Here is a 17,230-nt window from a genome sequence, read left to right on the forward strand (position 1 = left end):
ATTCTCTTCCCACTGGCCAATAGTCCTGTTGCCATGAACCTTTGAGTTTGATGACAATAAATGGTTTATTATTGAATTTGTTTAGATACTGTGGATTTTTACTGATAATCACAGCTTCTATTTATTACAGTTGTGTATACCTTACTACTGTCCTGCTGTTATCTATATAGTTAAATCCCCTTTGATTACAAATTTATGTTCTTTAAATACTGACGCCAACCACAAAAGTTTATAGTTCCTGTTTGTCTCACTAATATATTTACAATGTAATTGCCCTTCTATTTGCAGATGTTGTAAAGTTCCTATCCAGTGCCCTGTGTTGTAGGCACTTTGTCGCTTTCAGATGCCTATGAGTGCTAAATAACACTCAAAATAAAATTATACAAATAAATATACAGGGAGTGCAGAATTATTAGGCAAGTTGTATTTTTGAGGATTAATTTTATTATTGAACAACAACCATGTGCTCAATGAACCCAAAAAACTAATTAATATCAAAGCTGAATATTTTTGGAAGTAGTTTTTAGTTTGTTTTTAGTTTTAGCTATGTTAGGGGGATATCTGTGTGTGCAGGTGACTATCACTGTGCATAATTATTAGGCAACTTAACAAAAAAAAATATATACCCATTTCAATTATTTATTATTACCAGTGAAACCAATATAACATCTCAACATTCACAAATATACATTTCTGACATTCAAAAACAAAACAAAAACAAATCAGTGACCAATATAGCCACCTTTCTTTGCAAGGACACTCAAAAGCCTGCCATCCATGGATTCTGTCAGTGTTTTGATCTGTTCACCATCAACATTGCGTGCAGCAGCAACCACAGCTTCGCAGACACTGTTCAGAGAGGTGTACTGTTTTCCCTCCTTGTAAATCTCACATTTGATGATGGACCACAGGTTCTCAATGGGGTTCAGATCAGGTGAACAAGGAGGCCATGTCATTAGATTTCCTTCTTTTATACCCTTTCTTGCCAGCCACGCTGTGGAGTACTTGGACGCGTCTGATGGAGCATTGTCCTGCATGAAAATCATGTTTTTCTTGAAGGATGCAGACTTCTTCCTGTACCACTGCTTGAAGAAGGTGTCTTCCAGGAACTGGCAGTAGGACTGGGAGTTGAGCTTGACTCCATCCTCAACCCGAAAAGGCCCCACAAGCTCATCTTTGATGATACCAGCCCAAACCAGTACTCCACCTCCACCTTGCTGGCGTCTGAGTCGGACTGGAGCTCTCTGCCCTTTACCAATCCAGCCACGGGCCCATCCATCTGGCCCATCAAGACTCACTCTCATTTCATCAGTCCATAAAACCTTAGATAAATCAGTCTTGAGATATTTCTTGGCCCAGTCTTGACGTTTCTGCTTGTGTGTCTTGTTCAGTGGTGGTCGTATTTCAGCCTTTCTTACCTTGGCCATGTCTCTGAGTATTGCACACCTTGTGCTTTTGGGCACTCCAGTGATGTTGCAGCTCTGAAATATGGCCAAACTGGTGGCAAGTGGCATCGTGGCAGCTGCACGCTTGACTTTTCTCAGTTCATGGGCAGTTATTTTGCGCCTTGGTTTTTCCACACGCTTCTTGCGACCCTGTTGACTATTTTGAATGAAACGCTTGATTGTTCGATGATCACGCTTCAGAAGCTTTGCAGTTTTAAGAGTGCTGCATCCCTCTGCAAGATATCTCACTATTTTTGACTTTTCTGAGCCTGTCAAGTCCTTCTTTTGACCCATTTTGCCAAAGGAAAGGAAGTTGCCTAATAATTATGCACACCTGATATAGGGTGTTGATGTCATTAGACCACACCCCTTCTCATTACAGAGATGCACATCACCTAATATGCTTAATTGGTAGTAGGCTTTCGAGCCTATACAGCTTGGAGTAAGACAACATGCATAAAGAGGATGATGTGGTCAAAATACTCATTTGCCTAATAATTCTGCACTCCCTGTAGTTTTACAGTTTTATTGACATATCGAAACATAAAATTTTATAGCCAGACAAAAATCTCAATTTAAAAAGGCAAAGATTAAGATCCCCCAATGCAAACAATATGCTGAATCATTTGAAAATAAATTCTTCCTCAAAGATCACAGTAAACCGCACTTTCAATATCAGTAATTAAAAATCATATGAATATAAAAAATTGAAGTGAACTTTAAAACAGTTCAGTCTTAGTTTAATTACAGTTAAAACCTTTATAAAAGAGAAAAACCCATCCTACCTAAGGCTCGGAAAATGCTCGTAAATGATCCTTCGGAGATCTGATGTTGTTTACGAGTTGATAATGATAGGAAAGATAACAATTTCAAGCTGTTGTAACTAACCGCTTTGGGCTGCGATGGTACAAGCACCTTAAAAAGTGCAATGGTGAAAACCACAAAGAGAGTGCAATATATATAAAATGTGGACGCCATGTAAAGAGTCAGTGCAATCTTGAAAATTTGGTTCAAATGGAAGCATATAAGAGCATTCCTAACGAGGGATGGAATAATAACCATGTGCTAAATTTGACAAAGAGATAATTAAATGAACATTGATGATGATGCAATGATAAAAGTAGAAATTTTCATTTTCTAGCCTAAAATATTGGTCCCATATTCCTGAACAAAGCAGCACAGATAAAGAACACTTTACTTAAGCATTCCCACCCAGATACTGTAATAAGTCTGGACCGTTTCAGCCAAAAATTCTTATTCTTAGCCTTCCCCACCAAGTGCTATGAGGTCCCTACGGCGTGTGGACCAGGCAGCTGACAGATATTTGATAACTGCACTTACTACCAATGTAGATGTATCATTTTTGCAAATTCTATAGGCATTGGCATGTTCATATAAAAGCAAGGTCTTACAAAGTGGCATGATCCGTATTTTCCTAGGAATCTTGTATGAAGGACAAAAGAAAAGAAAATGTTCAATAGTTTCCGCACATAATTTACAGAACTTGCATTTGTTACCTTCATAGCTATTTGACAACCATCGGACAGTGAAAACATTGACAGGTAAAGTACCATTTTTAAACTGAAGGAATAGGGAGCAAGCATAGGCCGGTATTGCCAGGCCAAAAAAATGTTCAGCACATGGCTCCTGTTTGACAAGCAAAAATTCTGAAATTAATCGTCCCACCCCGTTCCTATGGGAGATCTGCTCGTTTACCCTCCCCCCAGTATCTCTGCTTAATTAACGTGGCAGCATTGGTTGGGATTGATTCGGGGTTCTTCCGTAACTGGGGGAGGCCCAGTTTGACCCAGGCAGATTTCATTTCCCAACTAACCCTAGCCCGTTAAATTCCCTAATAAGCCTCTGACTGCCTCTTGGAAAGGTTCCAATTCCTCTATCTTCCAAAGGCGGATCCAGTATAAGGGAGGCTTCAGGGCCACATGGTCTTCAATATTATTAAACCCAAGATCCAATCTAAGGGGGATTAATGGAGTGCTCTTCCCCATCCTGGCTATATATCTAATGAAATTATTTTCTTTAACTTGTAAAATATTCTGCTGTCTGTTAAAGCCCCACAATTCTTCTCCATATAGGGTGCTCCTTTAACATGGGCTTCATAAATTTCCACAATAGGATTTAATGGGGGATGTAGGAAGTTGGCTCTGTATGTACTATTTCAAAGTAAGAAATAGCATGCACAGAGTCCAAGGGTTTCCCTTAGAGGTAAGATAGTGGAAAAAATAGATAATTCTAATGCTCTATTTTGTGGTAGTGTGGTTGAGCAGTAGGCTTATCAGAGGGTAGTGTTAAGTATTTGTTGTACACACACAGGCAATAAATGAGGAACACACACTCAAAGATAATTCCAGGCCAATAAGTTTTTATATAGAAAAATATATTTTCTTAGTTTAAGAACCTCAGGTTCAAGATTTACAATCAATACTTCAAATGAAAGGTACTTCACTTAGGTATCATAGGAACTTTGAATCAGCGAAACAGCATGTACAGTTTTGGCAAAAATGGCAATAAGCTATTTTAAAACTAGACACAGTGCAAACTTCAACAGTTCCTCTGGGAGGTAAGTATTTGTTAGTTTTGCAGGTAAGTAAACCACCTACAGGGTTCAAAGTTGGGTCCAAAGTAGCCCACCGTTGGGGGTTCAGGGCAACCCCAAAGTTACCACACCAGCAGCTCAGGGCCGGTCAGGTGCCGAGGTCAAAGTGGTGCCCAAAACGCATAGGCTTCAATGGAGAAGGGGGTGCCCCGGTTCCAGTCTGCCAGCAGGTAAGTACCCGTGACTTTGGAGGGCAGACCAGGGGGGGTTTGTAGGGCACCAGGGGGGGGGAGGGAGGGGACACAAGTCAGCACAAAAAGTACACCCTCAGCGGCACGGGGGCGGCCGGGTGCAGTGTGCAAACAGGAGTCGGGTTCGCAATAGGTTTCAATGGGAGACCCAGGGGTCTCTTCAGCGATGCAGGCAAGGGGGGGGGACTCCTCGGGGTAGCCACCACCTGGGCAAGGGAGAGGGCCACCTGGGGGTCGCTTCTGCACTGGAGGTCGGATCCTTCAGTTCCTGGGGGCTGCGGGTGCAGTGTCTTTACCAGGCGTCAGGTTCTTTGAAGCAGGCAGTCGCAGTCAGTGGGAGCCCCTGGATTCCCTCTGCAGGCGTCGCTTGGGGGAGGCTCAGGGAGGTCAACTCTGGCTACTCACAGGGTCGCAGTCGCCGGAGAGTCCTCCCTGTAGTGTTGTTTCTCCGCATGTCGAGCCGGGGGCGTCGGGTGCAGAGTGGAAAGTCTCACGCTTCCGGCGGGAAACGTGCAGTCCTTTAAAAGTTGTTTCTTTGTTGCAAGTTTTGGTTTCTTTGGAACAGGGCCGCTGTCCTCTGGAGGTCTTGGTCCTTTTAGATGCAGGGTAGTCCTCTGAGGCTTCAGAGGTCGCTGGACCCTGGGGAGCGCGTCGCTATTGCAGTTTCTCTCAAAGTGGGGAGACAGGCCGGTATGGCTGGGGCCAAAGCAGTGGGTGTCTCCGTCTTCTCTGCAGGGCTTCAGGTCAGCAGTCCTTCTTCGTCTTAGGTTGCAGGAATCTATCTTCCTCGGTTCTGGGAGCCCCTAAATACTCAATTTAGGGGTGTGTTTAGGTCTGGGGGTTAGTAGCCAATGGCTACTAGCCCTGAGGGTGGCTACACCCTCTTTGTGCCCCCTCCCTGAGGGGAGGGGGGCACATCCCTAATCCTATTGGGGGAATCCTCCATCTGCAAGATGGAGGATTTCTAAAAGTCAGTCACCTCAGCTCAGGACACCTTAGGGGTTGTCCTGACTGGCCAGTGACTCCTCCTTGTTTTTCTCATTATCTCCTCCGGCCTTGCCGCCAAAAGTGGGGCTTTGGCCAGAGGGGCGGGCGTCTCCACTGGTTGGAATGCCCTGTGGCGCTGTAACAAAGGGGGTGAGCCTTTGAGGCACAAAGGGGGTGAGCCTTTGAGGCACAAAGGCACTCTCCCCATGTGGCCAGCAACATGTCTGGTGTGTGGCAGGCTAGCAAAACTAGTAGGCCCACACTGGAAGTCGGGTATGTTTTCAGGGGGCATCTCGAAGATGCCCTCCGGGGTGTATTTCACAATAAAATGTACACTGGCATCAGTGTGCATTTATTGTGCTGAGAAGTTTGATACCAAACTTCCCAGTTTTCAGTGTAGCCATTATGGTGCTGTGAAGTTCGTGTTTGACAGACTCCCAGACCATATACTCTTATGGCTACTCTACACTTACAATGTCTAAGGTTTTGCTTAGACACTGTAGGGGTATAGTGCTCATGCACTTATGCCCTCACCTATGGTATAGTGCACCCTGACTTAGGGCTGTAAGGCCTGCTAGAGGGGTGACTTATCTATGCCATGGGCAGTGTGAGGTTGGCATGGCCCCCTGAAGGGAGTGCCATGTCGACTTAGTCATTTTCTCCCCACCAGCACACACAAGCTTGTAAGCAGGGTGTCTGTGCTGAGTGAGGGGTCCCCAGGGTGGCATAAGACATGCTGTAGCCCTTAGAGACCTTCCCTGGCATCAGGTCCCTTGGACATATAATATGGGCACTTTTGCTAATGTGTGCATCCTATCTGCCCGAATCCATCAATCTTATCCCCAAATAGTCAATCTCATTAACTGTTTCCAATATAATAGAGTTCATCGTTACACTGGCTTTCATTTTCTTTTTTCCCTAGCAACCGATCATCAACTTTGTTTTCCCAACATTGACCTCCAAGTCTTAATCTTTGTAAAATAGACAGAATTGGTCGACTAAGTTTTGTAATCCCCTAGGTGATTTTGTCATGATGATAGTATCATCCGCATAAAGCAACCCCAGTATTTTCTGACCAGCCAACTGTAGCAAATCACTCTTATAGCTGTTTAGATACTTAATGCAGTTATTTACATACAGAAGAAAGAGGGTGCGGACAAGAACGCAGCCTTGCCACACTCCTCTTTTGATAATGACTGAGTCTGTCAATTCGTCGTCCCTGCCACATTTGATTCGGGCAAAAGTACCTTTGTGGAGTCATATGATTAAATTCAACAAGCCACTAGGAACTCCCATTTTGTTCAATGTCTGCCACGGCTTGTAACTGGGAACCAGGTCAAAGGCTGCACGGAGATCGATAAAGGCAACATATAGGTTTCCTCTACCCATATCTACTGTCTTCCATCTGATTGCCATGAACCTCATTACTTGATCAGTTGTACTCCGTGCAGGCCTGAATCCTGCCTGTAAACTAGAAATGCTCACACTCTCTTCAGTCCACTCCTCCTGGTGGATCAGAATCTGTTTTGCAAACATTTTTTGGAGGTTATCTAACAGACTTATTTATTGCCCGATAGTTGGATGGAACTCTGGGATTTCCCTTCTTATAGAGGGGGACTATTTCTGCTCCTTTCCGTGTATAGGGAACAGGTGCTCCTGATGCCACTGCATTGCAGGCCTTATTTGAACAGGGTGCCCAGATGTCAGGATTTGACTTGTAGAGGTCACCTGGTATTTTGTCAAGGCCAAGGGCTTTGCCCCACTTGAGAGATGCTATTGCTGCCTTGGTCTCAGCTAAGGAAAACTTAGTTGGGGGTACACTCTATTCCCTATTAATGCTCTGTTCCATGGGATCTAGCTAATTTCTCACAGAGTAGAGTGAGCTAAAATGTTTTACCCATACATGGGGAAGAGTTGACGCCCCAGGCGGAGGCTGGGATTCACCACTTTCATTCGAAACCAGTTTCCAAAACTTATGGGCTTCTTTATTTCTTGCAGCCTCTAAGAGGGCTGTCCAATGCTTCTCTTCCACGCCTCTGATAACTCCAACCTATAGTTCTCCCTCGATTGTTTAACTGGTTCTCTTATCCCCCCTTCTGAGATCCCTCAATATCCTATTCTTAGCTTCTCTACATGAGCTATTGTACCACCTCTCACTACGCTTAGTTCAGATTTTACCAGTGGCCTCTTTGACAAATAATTATTTCAGACAGTCAAATAATTTCGAATGTTCAGCCAGTATCCTTCTCTCCTCCTGCCTGAGTTGAAGCATAAGTTCCATTTGGTCTGCCAGCAGTCTGTATATAGTTGCAGTGGTGCATGGGGAGGAATTAATAGTTTCACACTTAAAATTCTGTTTGTTGTTTGTCATGGTGGGATGCTGGTCAAAACCCCTAGAGACAGGTCCCCAATTACAGGTAGCAAACCCCTGATGGAAAGTATCAGTGGGTCATGATCGTTTTCCTCATGCTCTTTACCACCATGTCTACCATGTGTCGATGGGACTCCTACATGGTCCTCATCTAAATGTTGGATAGGGATTTGCATCTGAGCGAGAGCACCCATTACATACACAGAGACCGTGGGCAAGAATAATATTAACAATTTGATGTGCCGTCCTACTCAATCTATATCCTTTGCTGTTAGATAATTGCATAATGCCCCATAGAATATCCTCTTCTTTATAGTGCTCCGGCGCCAATGGGTAAGGCTCAAAGGTGACATTGAAATCCCCAGCAATCAGGATGTAATAGGTACTATGTCTACTAGCTAAAATATTATCCAGAGCACTTAAAACATCAGATTCATAACTTTTACCAACACTCCTGATAATAGATGTTTACTTGTAATATTGATTGTTCTCTTAGGGTGGACAGGAGTAAGCCTGGAAGATCAGCACAGCCCACGTCCACCAGTTCTCTCACTTTGCATTTGAGGGAGCAGCTGATCCAAATGAGTAAACCCCCGAAGGGTCTTCCGGAGGACACCCTATCTGCAGGGACCCAGTAGCTCTTAAATCCAGGTCTATACATGGGCTCCAAGTTTCGTGAAAAAGGCAGATCATATTTTCATCTACTTTAAAAAAACACAAAAAAAACAACACATTCTGGGATGTGTATTTTGGCTTCCAGCCAGGCTGTGTTCCAGCTAATGACATTGGCTGGCATTCAGGCCAATGCTTGTGATGAAATCTGCGTTAAGCCCACAGGAATTGGGTTTTCCATTAATTCTGCCTCTGGGCTACCATCTCTGTGTCTCAGTGCATCTCTGTACCTAGGCACCTCAATTGCATTGGGGGCTACCCTCGAATACCCATTCCCTGGGGATCCCTTTTTAACCCCAACTTTGCAGTCCACTTCTGACAGTGTGGATGAAGTCAGCCTACACCCAGCCTGTTGGGAAGAAGGATGTCCCTTTTGGGCACTGGAGCTGGGAGAGCCTCTGGGGCCGGTTCCCATCCTTCTGGTAAAAAAAAAAAAACATGTTTGGGGACAGAAAGCTAAAAGTCTGCATAGAAAAATCCCCCTGGACAAGGGGCCGACTTTACAACAATTTAAAAAGATCTGATGAACTAGGACAGTTGAGTTAAAGTTTACAATAATGCAACCTCTATCACAGGGCTTCCTCAGCGAGCCCACCCAACCTACCCTCCTCACCATTAGTATTGAGGATACCATTGAAAACGGCATAACATGTAACCGTTGGATAACCTTATTTTTCAGTTCAATATAGGTCTCTGTATTACTTGACTGTAATCTAGGTTAATTAGTAATCACTGCCACATATGGGCTGGCATCCGGGGAAAGATGTAGGGTCCCATGCTTAACCCCATGAGAACTATTGCTGGTTATAGCCAGCTTCAGGGTATTTGCTGCTTAACGTTCATGGATCACCCCTTCTGATTTGGTCATTGAATTAGTGCAATTTTTTCCCCATATTAATGGTAGCATTATCTCTAATGTAACAGTCCTCCAAAACGTGACTGGGACACCCAGTCAAGTCCTTTCTGATGGACAATCCTGACAAAGCATTTTCGCAGGCGTGATTGCAACATGTTCCTGGATACGCTGGGGTTTCCTCATAGCGTAGTGGGACCCCATCTTCTACCCCCAATGGTGGAGAATTGCTCCGGGGTTGGGATTGAAGGGAGGTGACCTTGCGCAATAAATCATTAGACGTGCGTAATTGGGCAAACCTCCCCTCCCCCCTAGTGTCTCTTCAGTTATCTCTGGTTCACAGTCTTTTGGTTAACTCCTCCATTATATGCTCTGTCACTAAGGTGACTAAATCAGCAGGAACCTCCTGAAGCCTTTCAGTTGTACCACTTTTGGTTCTATAGCTGCTGTGGCCCACAGTGCGTGCACTCTTATTCTTTAGGATATTGTCACCTCGCTTTCTTTTCCCTTTTACTGCAGGAACCTCTACATCTGGTACTCCAGCCAAAATGCACAGTGACACCGGTGGAGTTTCTGCCCCAGAAAAGCCAGTTAGGCAGGTGTCTAATGTTTCCTGACAACCGTCTTGTATGGCTCTCTGTAGATTGAGTTTTGATGCTGACTGAGGTGTCTGCAACAACTGGGGTGTGGGAGGGTGTGGCAGAGAAATGGTGACCGAGGAAGCTGTGATACATAACACATCGCTCAGCAGATTCAAAATCCTTTTCTATGGGTCCAACAGCCCTTTGTAATAGGTCATCGAGTGTATTGTTAGTTTTAGAGCTGTCCTGGGATGTTGGTACCTTCCTTTTTACCCATCTTTATACAGGTTCCAAATAGCAAAAAGTAAATAAATATACAGTTGAAAATACACTCTGCACACTTGCCTCCCTCAATTACAGCCCTATCCGCATCTGCCGCTACGCTGTGCTATCGCCAAGCAAATTTTAGAGGGGCAAGCGCCAGTTGCCCAGTTACATCACTCACTGTACTATTTAGTGAGTCAGCCCTCACAGTATAGTTGTGATGTATATGCAGGTGCGTCTTGGAGCAGGTGGGACTCGGGACCCAGGGCTGGAGGGATGAAGTGTGCCCGTGGCCAAAAGGGGCGAGAAGGGAAAAGTGAGAGAGAGAAAATGGAGGAGTCCACCCCTTCCAAGCCCTGAGTGCAGAGTCACATATTCTCTCCCCCCCCCCCCCCCCCCTCTTTTTGGCCAAGTGGACAAGCAATGTATATTGGGTCCCCACCTCTCTCTTCCCCTAGCAGATGGCATTGGAGTGAGAGAGGAAGAAGCACAGGATAGTTTTGTTTTATTCCTAATTGATGCAGGACGTCTTGTCTCTCAGACTTCAATAATATTTCCCCCAAAAATCTGCAGGTTGTGCAGGGCAAAATAGGTATGTAAGAACCCTGACATTTTGATTCATTTAGCTTTGTTCTCAAAGTATCAATACTTCCTTTCATTGTCTTGTATTATGCTTTAACTGGTCAGTAGTAATCACATCTAGGTATTTTGTTGTATCTTTGGTTTCCTCTTGCGTGTAGCCTTTCCAGCCACTGTGGTCAGTAGGCTTCCGTAGCATCTAGTGCCGGGCTGTTTTGTAATACTTTACGAAACAGTCAGGCAGAAGTGATGGCAGATTGGGGTACAACAAAGGCAAGACGAGCGAAGGAAGTCTTGAGCCAGATGGTTTGAAATTGTTGAGTTTTGGCAGCCTGGCATCATGTTCCCTACTTTGTTCATAACTGCTCACATTTTATACGGCACTTTGTGTTTGTGGCAAGACTAATCTTCTCGTTGGAACACATTTGGTTCCTTTCTGCGTATTGATTTTTTTTTTTTTTTTTTTAGGGGGCAATGCCTCTTTCATTTCACCAGATCTATGAGAAGGATTCCAAAATTTTGAGTAGGTGTTCTGATTGTAACCATCACTGGCCACATTGTATTTAACCTTGAGTAATTGAAAGCCCCTCCAGAAAGTCCCTCCAGTATCTAAGCAGGTTTAAATCCACCTTGAAAATCTCTAGAAGTTTGGTTCTCCCAAGAACTGCAGCAGAAAGTGTTAAAACAAGAACATTATTGGTAGTTCGTGTGATTTGTGCGTTTGTTCATCAAAGGATATTGAATCTAATCTGTTCTTTGCATGCTGTTTCCTCATTCACCAACCCCACCTTATAACCTTGCAACATTGCATACATTTAATCAAAGGTTTTTGTATGTATTTTTTAGGTGATGGAGAACAGTTCAAGCTGAAGAAGCCAGCTGTCAGTGAAGTGCTTTTCAATGTCAAGAAGAAAGTTGCCTCTGTCTCTCCAGAATGGCAAAATGAAAGAACCAAAGGTACGAATATCATATTATTTCAATGTCTGAAATGTTTTTAGGAAATTCTTCCACCATTGCACTTCCAGTTGGCTAGTTTGTCAGGATGGCCACAACACTGGATTACTGCGGTCATTAGATGGTAATCCATCTCTTTGCTTATATTTTTAGTGGCCTTAGTTTTCTGGATACCAGACTTAACACATGGTTTTGGGAGAGGAATTGAGGGATGCAGCTTTGATTGTGTGTATGTAGACTATCACTCTATTATTTAATCTTGTACACTGGTTTAAATGATAAAACAATTCATAGTTATAACTTTCCCAATTGAATTTTGAAAGCAACAATCTAGTTAGTTTATTTTTGACTTATTGTTTCTTGTCATTGTTGAAATGTGTTTATCCCCCTTTATTTTCTTCTGTAAAAATTTGCAGTTTGCAACTTCTCCACATTAGGTTTAGTGCCCGTCCGAAGAAGGTGGATTAAGTGTAACTTAACCTATAATTAAGTTTATAGGTTATATTATTTTAAAAGTGGTTTTGAAATACTAAATATCCCTTTTGTAAATAGCACTCCCTTAAACATCAGTGTGTACAGGTATATAATTATTGTTTTCTTTTAACACTGCTCAGTGATTGAATGTTGCTGTTACTGTCTGTACTGTGGTGTTTGCTTCTTTAATCAACCACATGTTTAACCTATGCATATGTTCAGCAGGGTGACCGTCAGCTGACCTGAGTGACCAATTTTAGAGCTCTCATGATATTCCAAATGAGGTCTGAGTACCTCATCTAGTCCTTGCTTTTTGTATTCTGTAGCTTGCAGCCCTATGTTCATTTATTTTTATATATATTTTTATTAAAGGTAATTAAAACCGTATAGCATGACATGGAAATAAATTGCAAGGCAAAATCAGAGAATATTCTGAACTTAATGGAAGCACCAGTATGCAGTGGGTGTACATTATAATACAAGTGCTAGCTTGTGGTGGTGTAAGATGTATGGCATTTAAGTGGGGAAAATACAACAGACCGGAAGCTTATAAAGTGAGCTGAGCTTAGATCTTTGCTGATCCATAAGGTATTTTAAACGGAGGAGAACAGAGACCCGCCCTTGCTTCTGTTACCTCATAACCGCTTCACTGTACCTGACAGACACTAGTAACACAAAACCGTACAATACCATGCTCAGTTATGTGTTATCTGTATTTGATTCAATGAAACTGTTGATCTCCACTTAAACAGTAACTATTTGCTGCATTTGTCAAGAGTTCATCACCTAGCCCTGACGTGTAGGAAGCTGCCTATGTAGTGCTTCAATGTAGGGGTAAACCATGCAGATAGTCCAGTCAACTGTGCTCTCTCTTGTGGTAGTGGGCGAGCAGTTTAGGCATATCAGAGGATAGTGTTAAGCATTTGGTGAACACACAGAGTCAATGAATGAGACACATAATCGAGAAGAAACGTGAGACCAATTTAGAAAAACAATGTAAATTTTTATACTAATTTAGATACCAAGATCTTCAAGTCAGGTGAGTACTTTTCAAGTTAGCGATATTTCAAAACTTAGAAAATACTGCTGTCAGATTTAAGATATGAGCCTCGAACACAGCAATGTTATCCTACGGGGAGAACATTCACTGCATATTGTCACTTGCAAACGACTTACAGGTGTGATCTTCTGGGCTTAATGTAAGTAGGGTCAAGGTCCTTAAAACCACCAGCAGTTTCGGGTTACCTGCTCTGGGAGAAGAGGTGCTGGTCACAAGGGTAGCCTCGAATGCTACAGCAGAAGTCAGTGGGCACATTTACCTGTAGAAAGGAGGCTGCAAGTGGGGACTAGGCGACCAGTCCGGCAGAACCCGGAGAGGGGCTTGGCTTGTGGGGATATGAGGACCAAAGAGAACCTGCCGATTCTCTAAAGCCCAGGCTGGGGAGCTCGAGTGCAGAGGTGTTTTGTCTGGCAGGTCACTAGTGTTCGAGGCTCTGACTTTTTGGGGTCTATCTGAAGATGGGGGGGGGTGAATAAAACAGAGGGCCACTCTCGGCACTGACCTTGGTGATGCTGATGTCCATTGTCGATAAGTCAGTCAAGGCGGTTTAAGTGTCTGGAATGGACACTAAACAAGCCTTGGTGGTTGCAACTGGCTGGGGTACTCTGGGTATTGGTGCAAGGAGGCTCCGGACAGGCTCCGCGTCTCAAAGACAGGCTGGGTCGACAGGGCTGCACTCCTCGACACTTAGGATCCTCTTCCTGATGAGTTCCTCTCTTGGTGAACACGATGGTCATCCAAATGACGAACTGGGCAGCTGCGATTGGTGCCTACCGGTGCAGGAAACTGTCTCCTCCACTCCAAGGAGGATGCTGACTGGTGATCGAAATGCTTGCAGTCCTCCAAGACTCTGGCCGTATGCACAGCTGCAGACGAGTCGGGTCTTTGTAATTGTTAGGACAGGGGCAGGTAGGCAAGCTTTTGCGCCAAGTCCACAGCCAGTCCTCAGTTCTTCCGTCTTCAACTCTGCATTGTCTATCTTTTTGTAATCGGGCGAACCTGAGTTCCTGGTGTCAGGTGGACGACCTAAATACTGAATTTAGAAGCATTAAGGGAAGTGGAGGGTAGTAGCCAATGGGCTACTTACCCCTGAGGTGACTGTTCACCCTAGATGACCACTTCCTGTGTGGAGTGAGCATTTCCCTGACCCAGAGTTCCTAGTTCCATCAAAAACAAGATGGTGGACCCCTTCCTTCGTGGAACACATAAGGCAGCCCTCCTTAGGGGTGCCAACTGCATAACTAATTTCCCGCCTGTACTGGTGCCAGATGGGCCTCAGGGCAGGGGGGTAGAATTCCCCAGGTCTGGGGGAAGCCAGAGTCGCATATCAAAGGGTGGCAGAGGCATTGAAGCCTCCAGCCCAGATATGCCAATTTATTGGCCATTCTGCTGGAGGAGGTCATAACACCTTCCTCTGTAGCAGGCATTGTTTCTGGCCTCTGATTGCATGGGCTCTCACCTACTGGGGGGGTCAAAACTTTGTCTGGGATGGCAGGATGGTCTATACGCGTCAGCCAGCACACTAGAGGACTAGTAGGATTCAGGGGGCACCTCTAAGGTGCTCTCTGCGTGCATATCATAATAAAGCCAATACTGGCATCATTATGGATTTATTAAGACGAGGTGTTCAATACCAAACACCACAGGTTTCAGTGAAGCCATTATGTAGCTGGGTAACTTGGAATGACCAGTGGCTACTACACATCTTAAGATGGCTTTCCTGTTCACGTGCAATATCTAGCAATAGAACTAGACATCACAGGGGCATATTTCCTCATGCAGATATGCCCTCACATGTATTATAATGCACCCTCTTCAAAACTCCTAAGGCCTGCTGTAAGGGTGACTTACATCTGACATGTAGTGTTTTGGGGCATTGCGCACTGTGTGTGTAATGTCGTGTTTTTCCACAATGGTTTGCTCCATCTTGCATTCTGTAGTGGTAATCTGCATGTAATTTGTATAGGTGGCATAATACATGCTACAGCACGTAGGGACCCTCTTTAGTACTCATGCCATAGGTACCAGGTGTACTGGTTACTAGGGACTTACAGGGGTGCTAAAGTGTGTGCAAATTGTACACAATTCAGTATTTCGTTTTTAGGGCAAAGGACACTGCACTGGAGCCTGGTTAGGAGGTTTCAGGGCACTGGAGTTCAAAACCAGCATCCAGTAGTTGAAATGGAGGCAAAAAGTGGAGGGCATCTGCAAAGAGAAGTTCAGTTTTCTACATGGCTGTCTGACTGTAGGTCCTTGCGCTTCCAGAAGGTAATGATGGTTGTTTCCATTGTGAGGGTAGGTGGCCCGATCCGTGTACATGATTATTTGAATATACTTTGCATAGGTTGTAATTGAAAAGCCAAAGGTTTGGATTAGTCCTGCAAGCAGAGCAACATACATGTTAAATAGTAAAGCAAAGGAAGGAGTATTTGGGGACTCCATACTCCAAGATTCAGAACTTACTTTGAAAATGAGGAAGGTGGATGGCCTGTTGTCAGTTTGTTTGAGAATAGGTGCTCCACTGTAAGGCCTTATCATCAATATCTGCTTTGTTGAGACATGAGAGTAGCAAAGAAGTAATCGTCTTTCTCTTGCGCAGATATTGTTTACTCTTGATATACAGCTGACAAATATATTATTGCCTTGTGCCTTTTTGCTTCCTAGAACTTACTCAACATGATGCATACTGAGTCTAGTGCTGGCGTTAACTCTGGAAGATACTGTCTCTGTTATTAATTACCTGGGTGATCCAATAGCTATTGATTATGATTTGTTCTCCTGTTAAGCTTTTGCTATCTTGTCACCTGTCAAAGTTTGTGATGCATGTGCTACTCCTTACAAGAGTTATTTATTTTTAAAATCTCTAAGTTATGTTAGTTACTTGATTGTAAGCCACCAAACACCCAAGAGGGGAGGACTGGTGCCCTTTCATCAATGATAGAACAGTAGTTGCACACCATTTTGAAATGGTCTACTTGTTTATGGATTTACCTGTGAAAAACAGGTCTTAATAGATAAGCAGACTCGTCTGTATTAAAAAAAGAAAGACACTGGTCCAGGCCAGAGTTGAGAGAAAATAAAATTTATGAAAATCTCATGTAGAGTTAAAGAAACGTTCATGGACCTCGAGAATAATCAGAAAAGATTTGAAAGGTCTCATTCAGTCGTGTTTACAGAGCAGCTTGTAGTGAAGTCTCTGAGGTTTAAATGTGACAGGCCCTTTGAAGTTCAAAGAGCACACAGGAACACTCCAAGGAAGAAACTGGCCAGCTATTTACCAGGCGTCTTCATATTTGTTGTCCATACCAGTAGGGGACATTTTTGCTTATGTAAAAATATTTGAAGAAAAAAATATTTATTAGTAAAATAGTCATTCCTTACATTTTGCTCTAGAAACAAACTGAAGAAGAGACATGAAGTTCTGTCGATGAGACAGGAGTTAAAGGCTATAGCAATGAATTGTTTTAGGGGTTTGATCTGCATGTAGTGCAACTGTTGATAAAAAAAATATAACCGATCTGTTTACTCACATTAAGGAATCTGCTCAGTGTGGAATAGACGTGAACATTCAAAACCAGTGTAATGAAGGTGAACATAATTAATGGTGAATTTATTTTAAAAGTGTGTACTATAAATGCTCTGTTACATGTGTAATCACTAGGTTTGAGCAACTGAGAATGCTACCGAAAATATGTCTTAAAGCTTTGTTTTTCTTTGCTTTGTGAATTTGTCTTCCAGTAACTTCTGCTAGGGGTTAAACAAGTTTTCTCCTATTCCCACACCTATGTGGTAAACTGCAATAATTTCTAAAATATTTTCCTCTTGAGTGAATCAGCCTTCAGAGTCTCAAATTACATTTGTGGGTGCACAATAAAAGATCCGATGTAGTTTCAATTTACGCTTTTCATTTGCTTTTAAGAAATGTCCCCATTTGCGGAAGCAGCAAATTGCAACTCCGAAGATGTGAGTAAGGTGGAAGATGATGGGCAGTCATCAGGAAGTGAAGATTCTCAAAGTTCAGGATCCACAAGTCGATCCAGTTCTTCTCAGTCAAGCTCTTCTCAGTCCAGTTCTTCTCATTCTGCTTCCTCTAAGGAAATGCAGAACCATGCAGCAGGTTTGTTTGCAGTTAATCTCTTCTTATTTGAAATGTAAATATTTGTTCTAGGCAGTGGTAACGGTTTT

The 17,230-nt window shown here is 43.5% G+C and overlaps 1 protein-coding gene across 3 annotated transcripts in view; it reads left to right on the forward strand.

Moving 5' to 3' along the window:
* GCFC2 (GC-rich sequence DNA-binding factor 2) overlaps positions 1-17,230 on the forward strand; it is a 236,024-nt gene that overhangs the window by 15,097 nt on the left and 203,697 nt on the right. For all 3 annotated transcript variants that reach the window (XM_069236040.1, XM_069236043.1, XM_069236041.1), the window contains exons 2-3: positions 11,404-11,514; positions 16,965-17,162. In XM_069236040.1, coding sequence (XP_069092141.1) covers positions 11,404-11,514; positions 16,965-17,162 — 309 coding nt within the window. The remainder of the gene's footprint in view (positions 1-11,403; positions 11,515-16,964; positions 17,163-17,230) is intronic.

Source organism: Pleurodeles waltl, chromosome 5 (genome assembly GCF_031143425.1).
Source record: "Pleurodeles waltl isolate 20211129_DDA chromosome 5, aPleWal1.hap1.20221129, whole genome shotgun sequence".
NCBI classification, from domain to species: Eukaryota; Metazoa; Chordata; class Amphibia; order Caudata; family Salamandridae; genus Pleurodeles; species Pleurodeles waltl.